The sequence below is a fragment of the Octopus bimaculoides genome, chromosome 11, assembly GCF_046866305.1.
Source record: "Octopus bimaculoides isolate indiv1 chromosome 11, ASM4686630v1, whole genome shotgun sequence".
NCBI classification, from domain to species: domain Eukaryota; kingdom Metazoa; phylum Mollusca; class Cephalopoda; order Octopoda; family Octopodidae; genus Octopus; species Octopus bimaculoides.
In genome coordinates, this window is record NC_142938.1 from 57719719 (window position 1) to 57732112 (window position 12394).

The following is a 12394-nucleotide window of genomic DNA, read 5'->3' on the forward strand; positions in this document are numbered from 1 at the left end:
ATGAAATTAAGTTTTGCCATAAAGTTGTCAGAAAAATAAAACTTCTTTTGAATATGGTTTTCCATTTCAGTGCCTGAGGAAGAAGACCTTGTAGAGTATAAAAGTTGATAGTGCTATTTTTTGAAGAGTAGAATCTTTGTTAGATATGAGAAAAATATTGCATGGTTGGGGATTAAAAGCTTTGTGGTTTAGGTTATATATTTACATAATTTACACCTTGCTATGGTGATGCGGAAGAGATCTGATGTTGAGAAATCACTGCATTGAGGAGTATTAACTGGATTTGCTGTTAAACAGTTCAAGATTTTATTGTAAAAATGAAAGATGCATGTTGGCTGTCAGTTCCTAAATAATCTATCATCTGTGTAACACTGTATACAAGTTATATTCTGTTTTTCAGCACTAAATTCACTCACTTGTATACAGATGACAAAATCCTTCTTTCTTTTCTATTCTTTAAATCCTGTATTTTATTCCTTGCTAATATAATTATCTATTTCTGATATTCACATTGAGGAATTTTACCATATCTGTTAATGATATCCAACTGTCTAATCACATTTAATGAAATCAAACAAGCATTTATTTCAAAGTAAAAAAAAAAATAATAAAAAATGCATTACATACTTTTCCTGAACCATTCTCCGATTAAATATTAGTCTTTGCTACATCCCTTTTGTGACTCAGATCCTCGGTACCTTTTTGTGGATGAACCATTTTTTATATTGCATTTTAGTGTATTTAAGCTTTGTTTTTAACTTTTTGATATCAATCTGCCTCAGACTGTGTACTAATAAGTTTTAGAAAAATTAAAGTGATTGAAGAATAAACTAAAGATTAAGTAGTACATTAAATGCTTGTAGTTGTTGGTATGTTAAATTTTGTTGTCAATTTAATTTCACTCTTCACTTATTTGATATTTTGATTTTAATCTTTATATGTAAGATAGATCTATTAAAGGCCTTCTTCTGAACAGACATTCCTACCTATTACAGTTGACTTATAAAACTAATCTCTCTCTGTTTTCACTTTAATTTTACTAATAATTGCTTATTTTATACAATTCCTGTTGAAATATATTGAAGTGGCTTGTTAGTGCATGTAGTTTCTAGGCATGTTAATAATTTAGGATTGGTTGCTGACTTCATTGTTAGATGTGGCACAACTATAGGATTGGTATCGATATTAATTTATGACTGATTATTTAGAGCTACCCCTCGTTGTAGTGGTTGTATTTGTGGAATAGCTGAAGTATTTTATAAGAACTATCGTTTTCATGTTCATATTTTATTGAATTAATTATAGAAGCTTGACATAAGTTAAAGCCTTTAATGCCATTGCATTACATTTAGCCAGTACTTTTTCCCCTTGAAATTTAATATTATACAGATTAAGAGATTAGATTATATTTCTTAGCATTGATTTAGAAATATATTTCTATTTGGTATAAAATACATAAACTCACTCTCATGTATGTGTGTATGGCTGTGTTATTAAGAAACTCACTTTGCAACCATGTGGCTTCACTTTTACTGTATAACACTTTGGACAAATTATTTCTAGTTATAGCCTTGATCACAAAGCTGATCAATGCCCTATGAATGGAATTGGTAGATAGAAACTATTGGAAGCCTGTTGCGTGCATGTGCACGTGTGCATGCACATGCATGCATTAATGTTGACATTTGGTGGCTTTGCTTGTCACTGTCAGCAAAACAGTGATGATACTTACATTCCTTGTTGACATTGTGTCTAGTTTCTCTGTGTTTTGAAAGATCTCGGGAAGGATATTTAGCCATTAAATGCTTCTTCAAACAAGACCCTGCCCAATCCATGCTAGCATGGAAAACATTAAATGAATGATATATTAGTGTGTGTGAGATCATCATTTTATCAATTTTATACATGCTTTTTTATGATGGCATGGATTGGACAAGTCAGTATCAACACATCTCTTCACTTGTTACAGTCCTTTACTATTTCCTTTATAGGACTCAGCTTCATGAGATCTGTCATCACCACTTCTGTCCACACCTGTCATTCTTTTCTGGCAATTTTTCATCCCGCTGTGTTTTTGTGTGTCCATTGAGTGCATTTAGTTAACAGTATAGAGTTCCTATCCACTCTTCATTGAAAATTGAGCATGACCACTTCTCAGTTATACATGTATATATATATATATATATATATATATATATATATATATACGTATGCATGTATACATCATCATCATCATCAGATTTGCCAATGTTCTGCACCGTGAGGACCAAAGACTCGAGGTATTTCGTGTTGCAAGACAGTGTAGGAGAGAGAATAGTGATGTTGTAGGAGAGAAATGTGTTCGCATGGATGATGGTACGCTTGCACTAAATGAGGATGCAAAGAAAGAGGTCTGGAGATGCCACTACGATAGATTGCTTAATAAAGAGAATGAATGGGAGAAAGAGAGCCTGCCGTATGTCGACCCAATAGAGGGACCAGCTATCCGAGTTGATAGTACCAGGGTAGATAAAGCAATTAAGAGTATGAAGACCGGCAAAGCCCCCGGCCCATCAGGAATCACTGCAGAGATGCTCAAAATATCTGGCAGTGTTGGCTATAGCCTAGTCACCCGTATTACGAACCAGGTGATACACGAAGGAGTCATACCCAATGACTGGTGTAGCAGCATCATAGTCAACTGCTACAAAGGTAAAGGTGACACTTTAGATACAAATAATTACAGAGGCATCAAGCTGTTAGATCAGGTTATGAAAGTTACAGAGAGGGTCATAGCCCAACTAATTAGGGAGCGAATCAATTTAGATGAGATGCAGTTTGGGTTCGTGCCAGGTAAAAGCACTACTGATGCCTTATTTCTAGTGAGTCAGTTGCAGGAGAAATACCTAGCTAAGGATAAACCTCTGTACCTGGCTTTCGTTGACATGGAGAAAGCCTTTGACAGGGTCCCCCGATCCCTTATCTGGTGGTCAATGAGGAAACTTGGGATAGAAGAATGGTTAGTGAGAGCTGTGCGAGCCATGTACAGAGATGCTGCCAGTAAGGTGAGGGTTGGAAATGAGTACAGCAATGAATTCCGGGTAGAGGTAGGGGTCCACCAAGGTTCCGTCCTCAGCCCCCTCTTATTTATCATAGTCCTCCAGGCAATCACAGAGGAGTTCAAGACAGGTTGCCCCTGGGAGCTCCTCTATGCTGATGACCTTGCCCTAATTGCGGAGTCACTATCAGAACTAGAGAAGTTTCAGGTGTGGAAGCAAGGTCTAGAATTGAAGGGCCTTAGAGTCAACCTAGCTAAAACCAAAATCCTAATAAGTAGGAAGGTAGATAAAACACAAACCCCTTCAGGTAGATGGCCCTGCTCAGTATGTAGAAAAGGAGTAGGTAGTAACTCTATAAGATGTACCCGGTGCAAGCTATGGACACATAAGAGGTGCAGCAACATCAAAGGCAGGTTAACTAGCAAGTTAGTTTTTGTTTGTGGCAGATGTTCAGGTGCAATAAAGACTGTAAACAAACAGGAAATAACTTCTATCTCATTCCAGGGTGAAAAACTAGAGGTAGTCAATAGCTTCCGCTATCTGGGCGACCAAGTTAGTAGTGGGGGTGGGTGCGCTGAAAGTGTAGCTGCTAGAATAAGAATAGCCTGGGCAAAGTTTAGAGAGCTCTTACCCCTGCTGGCGACAAAGGGACTCTCACTCAGAGTAAAAGGCAGACTGTATGACGCATGCGTACGAACAGCCATGCTACATGGCAGTGAAACATGGGCTGTGACTGCTGAAGACATACGTAAGCTCGCAAGGAATGAAGCCAGTATGCTCCGTTGGATGTGTAATGTCAATGTGAATACCCGTCAGAGTGTAAGTATCTTGAGAGAAAAGCTGAACATTAGAAGCATCAGTTGTGGTGTGCAAGAGAGACAATTGCGCTGGTATGGACATGTGGTGAGAATGGATGAGGATAGCTGCGTGAAAAAGTGCCACACCCTAACAGTTGAGGGAACCCGTGGAAGAGGTAGGCCCAGGAAGACCTGGGCTGAGGTGGTGAGGCAAGACCTTCGTACATTGGGCCTCACCGAGGCAATGACTACTGACCGAGACCTTTGGAAATGTGCTGTGCGTGAGAAGACCCGGCAAGCCAAGTAAGATCGTTGCCAGTGCCCCTGGACTGGTTCTTGTGCGGGTGGCACATGAGATGCACCATTTTGAGTGTGGCCGTTGCCAGTACCGCCTGACTGGCTCCCGTAGGATTTTCGAGCGAGATCGTTGCCAGTGCCCCTGGACTGGCTTGTGCGAGTGGCACATAAAAGACACCATTTCGAGCGTGGCCGTTTTCGTGCGGGTGACACGTAAAAGCACCCACTACACTCTCTGAGTGGTTGGCGTTAGGAAGGGCATCCAGCTGTAGAAACTCTGCCAAATTAGACTGGAGCCTGGTGTTGCCATCCGGTTTCACCAGTCCTCAGTCAAATCGTCCAACCCATGCTAGCATGGAAAGCGGACGTTAAACGATGATGATGATGATATATATATATATATATATATATATATATATATATATATATACGTATGCATGTATATATATGTATGCATGTATATATATATGTATACATGTATATATATATATATATATATGTATACACACACACACACACACACACACTCATGTATATATGTGTGTGTGTTTGCTTGTCTGCCACCAACATTTGACAACTGGTGTTGGCTTGGTTCATGTTCCCATAACATAACAGAGACTGATGAAACACCAGTTATAAATGTCAGTACGGGGAGGAATTTGTTTAATTAAATCTTTCAAGGCAGTGCCCCAGCATGACCACAGTTTAATGACTGAAACAAATAAAAGAAAATAGTTTTCTTTTTACGTAATTTAGTTTGGTTTGTGCAATCTGTATATAAGAATTATGATAGATAACTATGGGAGAGTATCTGAGATTCTCTTCGAAAGTATTTATTCAAATCAGTTTAAAGTCTTTAAAATACATAAAATCTTTTTTAATGAAATCCCGATAGAGTATTTACCTTTCACACTCTTCTGCTGCCTGTATTTACGCTGGATTTCATTAATACCTCTGACATGTGATGTTAGAAACCACATGTCAGACACTGTTATACTTTACACGAGCTAAGGTTGGATTGACCTAGAAATAGTATTGAACTTGAAAAAAAATATGCTAATGAGCTTTATCTTAATTATGTTTGTAACTTTTCTACCTTGACTGATGTTGGTTGTTAGCTGAGATTTAGTTTGCCTCTTACTTTCTAAAGTTCATTTTCCCCAATTTAGCAGATCTAAGAGGAATAGTTATGAGGATTACCTCTCTCCAAAAAACTATTTTGATTAAAATACTAAAAAGGGAAGTTGATCAAGTGTGTTTATTCATTTTATTTTATTTGTTTATTTTACCTTATCTCTGATAAAACAGCAGGAAATAATTCTTTTTAATATAACAAGAGAAAATTCCATGAGAGATTAGCATGGAGAAGTGTTGATTTTTCTTAAGATTAAAACTTGTCACTCTTTATGTATAATATTTTCTGGAGGAAATGTTGTGCCAATGGTCTTAGTAGGTCCTCTGAGAACAGTGTATCTGACATAGTTAACATTCTGATTGAATATTTGCCATTTGGTGGCTGCAGAAAACCCATGTTGAGGGAGGAAATTCCAGAGGGTTGATGCAGATGGAGGAAATTCCAGAGGGTGACTATGATTGAGTCAAGTCTTCCTGAGTAGTTCTGGGAGTAAAAGCAGAAAGAGGAGACAGTATATCTGTAAGTCAGAGGCTGGAGTGTGATTGTCAGTGACTTTATGGTAATTAGTATTAACAAGTGGGCTTTCTTTGGATGTCAATGAATGTTGCAGCAACCCTGTCTCAGATGTTGCTGCAATACTCCATTGTGGTTCTCATTTGATCTTTGTAGAGAGCTTTCAGTTGTTGGAAACTGAAATATTTTCTGGTTCTGAAGAGAAAGACTATACTTTATTATAGGGTTTTGGCTGTGTTTGTGTGTAAAAAGAAATTGGTATATTGCTTAGTTGACACAACTAAATTAAAAATTGAGTTCCTGGTGTAACCACCAAACAGTATTAATTTAAGTTAATTTAGAATTCTATTTAAATTAAACTTTATCTGCACAGTTGTCATGAAACAGATTTTGCAGTTGGGGGAAGGAAACTTTATCAATGTAAAAGATATTGGTTACTTTTTAACAATGAACTTAACTAGAATCCTGCTTTCCAACCATATGATTTTGGGTTCAGTCCTATTGTGCAGCATCTTAGGCAAGTTCTATTGCTCTAGGCTAACGAATGCTTGTTAGTGAATTTGTTGGATGGTAATTGAAAGAAGCCTGTCATATAAAATATATGTTTATGTGTGTCTGTGTGTATATATATATTTTTATTGTTATAACTATTACAAGCCATATTATTTAGTAGGGATGTTGTCGAGGTTTGATGGCAACAAGTTTTCTCAATCTCAAGAATCTTTCTTAGTATCCTTGCAGAATACAGAATTGCACTTTCTGTTGGTTGACAATTCAAATTTCTGTTCCAATATCTTTTCAGCCTTGAGTAGTAGTTTAGATGTTGTACCAAGTGTACTGTATGTCACAGGAATAATTGCCAACTTTGTCTTCCACAATATTTTTATCTCTTTGGCCAGGTCCTGCTAATTCTCAGTTTATCTCAAACAGACAAAGCTCCCCAGTAGCACTGTGAGGCCAGTGATTTCTGGCAGTTATCCATCAGTCCCGGGCTCAAAGTTCTCAGGAAGAGAACTGATTATCTTTGATGCCCAAGGTCTCTTCAAAAATGCTATTAAACTTTCCAGTCATTAATCCTCTTTATAATGCTAAAGTGGATTTTCCACCTATTGCACTGTTCAACTTTCCAAATGCCTTCCCTCAGTCTCTGTTTGATCCAGGATTGCAACTCCATTAAGGAGACCAGCTGGACAAAAAGTGCATCTGGCTTAATGGTGACCACACCTGTTCACGTTTAAGGAAGCACTGGAGATGTAGCCTTAACACATGTTTGCACATCATCAGCCATGGCATGCCCAGTCCACCATGCAGTGGGTGCTGACAGCTGATAGACTGCCTGACTATCGAAAAAGTATCCCTTCTACAAGAAGCAAGAGTATACACCCAGTGCAATCAGATGGGGATTGGAACCAGGCATGATGGTCAAGTAGTAATAGATGACATGCCACAAACCAAACTAGACCCAAAGCAATTTAACTGGTCTGTCTGTCCAGTATCCAACAATGCAGTTGGATGGTATGGACTTGCTTTTTTAGGTGCTGAGCCATATTTCATCTGTCTTTATGATTTGAGTTCAAATTTTGCCATGGTTGGCTTTGCCTGGGTTGATAAAATATGTATCAGTCAAGTACTGGTGTTGATGTTATCTACTAAGCCCCGTCCCTAAAACACCTGACCTTTTGCCAAAATTTGAAACCATTATTGTTATTTGATGAAAACTTTCAGCTTATTTTGCTGGGTATGATGGAAAGTGTCAGCTGCTCATAGCCAGCGGACTAAGGTGTCATTTGTTTACTGATCATGCTCCAAGAACCCTGCAGAGAACTTTTGTAGATCCAAGCACTGATGATTTTTGTAGGTGTTCTATCTTTACTTTTGTACCAATCTTTTTAAGCCATGTTGGTAGTTGAGTACTGATTCTTCCAAGCATGCCAATCACTATTAGCATGACATCCACTCTCTTCATTGCCAACTACCTGCATATTTCCCCACTTCAATTCATCATAGTTTCTTCTTCTTTCTCTTTGATCCTGTTGTCTCTAGGACATGCTATATCAATTATCAGGCATTGTTTTTCTTTTCTGTTCACCATAACAGTGTCAAGTTTCTGTTGTCTAATCTTATGGTTACATCCAACAGTATTTTGCAATCCTCATTCTCAGTAACTCCTTCTGAGATTTGGTCATACCATTATTATTATTATTATTATTATTATTATTATTATTATTATTATTATTATTATTCAGTAGTTTTATTTTTATAATGTGCTTTCACTTCACTTCCAAGCGCAGCTCTGTGTGCCTTGGGTATGTGCTGGGGTTTGCTGTGATGCTCTTATGGTTACTGTATTGATTATTATCATTATTATGTGGTGAAAACTCGCAGCTTATTTTGCTGGGTATGATGGAAAGTGTCAGCTGTCTATGGCCAGCAGACTAAAGTGTCACTTGTTTACTGGTCATGCTTCAAGAATTTTTCAGCTTAACTTTTGTAATGAAGATATTTTCCATTTGTGAGATCTAGGTAATGGACAATGATCTTCATAGGTAAGAGTTCAAACTTTACTATAGCATTATGTTGTAATTCTCAGCAAGACAAAACAGATATTAAAAATACAATTAATCCAATGATGACCAATTCGCTAATGCCAGCATGACAAAAATGGCTGTGTGTGTTATCTATTTATTAGTTAGAGATTTCAGACCAAAGTCATCAGATTTATTTTGACATATTGGATGTTTTAATGCACATGCTTTTCGGAAGCATATCCCAACTGGGAATCAATACTGCATCATGGCATTGGTTCACTAGCAACTTATTACTCTGCCTTGAAAGCATTTACTCTTATGTAGACGATTATTTTGACCTGGCACAAAGTTTATTGTGTGATGAGATGAACCAACCTAGAATATTACTCAAAATGTTTTTTACCCCATTAGCTTGAAAGAATAAAGATTTAAACTCTTCCATCAGTACCACTGCCATCACCACTACTACCAGCAATAACAACAACGAAGAAAGCAGGCCTCTCTAAAACTGTGTGTATAGATGCAGGCATGGCTGTGTGGTTAAGAAGCTCACTTTACAACCACGTAGTTTTGGGTTCAATCCCACTGTGCGACACGTTAGGGAAGTGTCTTCAACTACAGCTAACCAATATCTTGTGAGTGAGTTTGGTTGACAGAAACTGTGTGGATGCCAATTGTGTGTGTCTGTGTTTGTCTCCTCCCACTGCTTGACAACAGGTGTTGATATGTTTATGTACCTGTAACATAGTAGTTTGGGAAAAAATGACTGCTGGCAATACACCAGGTCCAGTTCCTGCAACTTTTGGAATACAATTCATTCTAGATCTCGACAGTGGTGTTAAAACAGCCATCTTTGAGCTGCATTTTCATCTTGGGGAAGAGATGAAAGTCCACAGATGCTAAACACTTCAAAGCAGCTCATTAGAACTCTCAATTGATTATCTGACCCTGGGGGATGAATTTTCGATGCACAATAGCACATTTCTGGAAGTGACACTCATGGCATGTCTTCCAGATCACTCATCGTCTTCCAAGGATGTTCTTCTGCTTTTAAAGCACGTGTGTCACTCAAAACATTGTGTATGACCCATTGCCTTGTTGCCGTAGGCTTACTGAAGCATACCCAATGTCTCTGTGGCAGACTTCCCAAGTTTAATGCAAAATTTCATGTTGAACTCCTTGTTCCTGTCTATGACAAAATTGTAGACTGCAGTATACATGTGATCACAAAATAAATTTCACAACTTGCGATGTAAACACAGTGATGTCACTTGGCACACTACCTCATGAAGGTCACTGTGCACACACCTGTGTGCTGCCATCTGTTGGCATGCTACAAAACTAGTCCAGGAACTTTTTGATATCTTGTATAATAATAATTTCTCAATTTAGTTTCTTCTTTACAAAAATAATTAATGTAGTTAGGAATGCTATCCTGCACATCTATTCAGCTGGTGCCATGTAAAAAGCACCTGTACTGGTGCCAGATAAAAGCACCTGTGCTGGTGCTGCATAAAGGCACCCAGTACACTCTGTAAAGTGGTTAGCATTAGCAAGGGCATCCAGCCATTGAAACCATGCCAAAACAGACATGGAGCCTGGCCAGCCCCTGTTAAACAACCAACCAATGTTAGCCTGGAAAACAGATGTTAAATGATAATGAGTTATTTCTGCAACTACAACTGTAGCCTATTGGTCATTCTAACAGTTATTGAACCTGAAATTTGAAAAAAAGAATCAGTCATTTATGAGGATTATTTCTCAAGTATGTTGATGGTGTATGATTTTTATGATGTAGTCAGTACTTATAATAAAGACTTACTAACATAGTTTTATTGAGTCCTCTGTTTGAATTCAAAAGTGTGAATTTAAATATTTAATATAATGTATATAAAATAGAAATATGTACAAAAATACATGTAAATGCAGGAACAGACTGCTATAGTTTTACACCTAGCTCTATGAACTTTCAGTTCTTTACATGAATGATCTTTTTATTGCATTAACATATCATTGGATTGGTTTACAATAATAAGATTATAGATGGATTAACTAATAAAGCACATAATAATCTCATACTTTAATCACACCAGTATGTGTACAATGTGTTTTCTCAACCACTGTTAGATTGATGGCAGTTTTCTGTTCTCTCTTGTTTTATGCTGAGTATATAGAATAGAACTGCTAAGTTTTTCTTCTGTATGCTCTTTCAAAGAGTTACAATCTTTAAATTATAATCACTCAAATATTGTCAATTGAAAACAAAATTAATTAGAATAATTGCTGCAATAAAAGATTCAAAATGGAAATTGGGAAAAAATCCCTAAAGAAAACAATGGAAATAAAGAATATTTCTGGCAAAATGGACCTTATGATTGACAATTTTGGTGAGTAAATGTGATTGTTAATCAATCAAAATTATAATGTCTTACAAATTTTTTAAACAATTTTAATATTGATTGTTTCATTTTTAGTTTGAACTTTTTATCACATATTGGATCTATATTAAGTAGTTGTTCCTTTCTATTTTCTTGATAATTTATTTCAGAAATTTGAAATGTTTATTAGTTATTTATTATAATTTGTTTATTATGTTTATTCTTTTGGGTTTGTTCTGTAACTTTGATTTATTCTAAATTTTATTCAGATTTAAAGGACAGAAAATTAATAATGATATCAAATTTTAATTTGATATTTAGTGTTCTTTGTATTTTGTATTTCACACAGAGCATTGCATATATGGAAATGAATGTTTATTTAATTTTATGTAGGGAAATTTTAGCATTTAAGTATTTGATAACAATCTTCCTAAGCATTATCTTGGATTTTGTCACTCCTACCAATATTTATAGAGTTGAATATTTATCTCAGAGAAAATTAAGATTTCAATGCTGTGTTTATTTAAAAACCAACCAGCTTGTTGTATAATTTCTATCCTCAAAGAATTTGAACTTTTTCTGTGTTTAATTAGAATTAAGTAATCTTTTGAAGTCTCTCTCTATCAAAACTCGTGCTGACTTTAATTAATCTGTATTTGCAAGCTAATAATGCATTTACTTCCCTGTTGCATTCAAATCAGTGTTAATTCTAGATTTTCTCTCCTGCATACTGACTGAACTGTTTGTTTACAATCAGATATAACCACCCTATCCACTTACTCATGCTTTGTAATCAGTTTAGATTCCACCCATCAGTTTTGAATAGTTATCTTGTCAAAGAAAATGTGTGCATGTTGAAGAAAAGCGAATAAACTACTAATAGAAAAGATATTATCATTTGTACAAACTGTCTTTCTTAATTGCTTCTCTTGTGAAGCAGTAACATTATTGTTTCCAACTTGTCAGCATAATAAACGAAGATTGAAAGTCTCTCAGTTTTCAATGCAAACACTTCACATCACTTTATAGTAGTGTTACTTAAATGTTTTTCTCCTATACCTCAGTTCAATTTTCCAAAAAGAAAACATGCACCTTACCATGAACAGACACAGTAAAAAGCATATATATATATATATATATATATATATATATATATATATATATATATATATGTTTAAAAGAAACTTAAATTAAAATTTTATTTTTAAATGTTATTTGCTTGTATCCCATTCTGGAGTAATCCACAACTCAACAAAATATTGCCATAACCCACTGACGGAGCATTTGCTCTGCCTATTTTTAACATTCATAATTCAAGAATGTGATAAGTAGATAGTGTATTGTATAATGTTGAGAGTACTGTAGTAATTACTTTACATAATTCATTTATTCCTCACTTAGTTGTGATTTCAGATCCTGCTGAGGTTGACTTTGCTGTTTTTTTTCTCCAAAAATATTATCAATACTTAAAATAAGTATCAATGATATAGTAGAGTTAATTCAGTCAGTTTAGTTCACATACTACAAAAATTCTATTATGTTTAGTCAACATATATTAACAGTATATACTCCATTTCTTTTGCCATTCTGACATCTTCAACACACATGCATGTGCTGTTGGTGTTGAAGACTATGTCTTTATTAAATAATGTTTAAAATGTAAATTGTGTTAGCTACTGATGGATTAGTGACTTGGTTAAGCTGTCCA

General features: G+C 35.9%; 1 protein-coding gene across 9 annotated transcripts in view; it reads left to right on the forward strand.

Moving 5' to 3' along the window:
• The window catches only part of LOC106876994 (rho family-interacting cell polarization regulator 2), a 193981-nt gene that overhangs the window by 75953 nt on the left and 105634 nt on the right, over positions 1–12394 (forward strand). Inside the window, exon 1 of one of the 9 annotated variants that reach the window (XM_052971865.2) lies at positions 10405–10695. The exons of 7 other annotated variants lie outside the window; for them this stretch is intronic. In XM_052971865.2, coding sequence (XP_052827825.2) covers positions 10611–10695 — 85 coding nt within the window. In that variant the 5' untranslated portion in view covers positions 10405–10610. Of the gene's footprint in view, positions 1–10404; positions 10696–12394 lie in introns of those variants that run through there. One more of the 9 variants, XM_052971864.2, reaches the window with a different exon arrangement.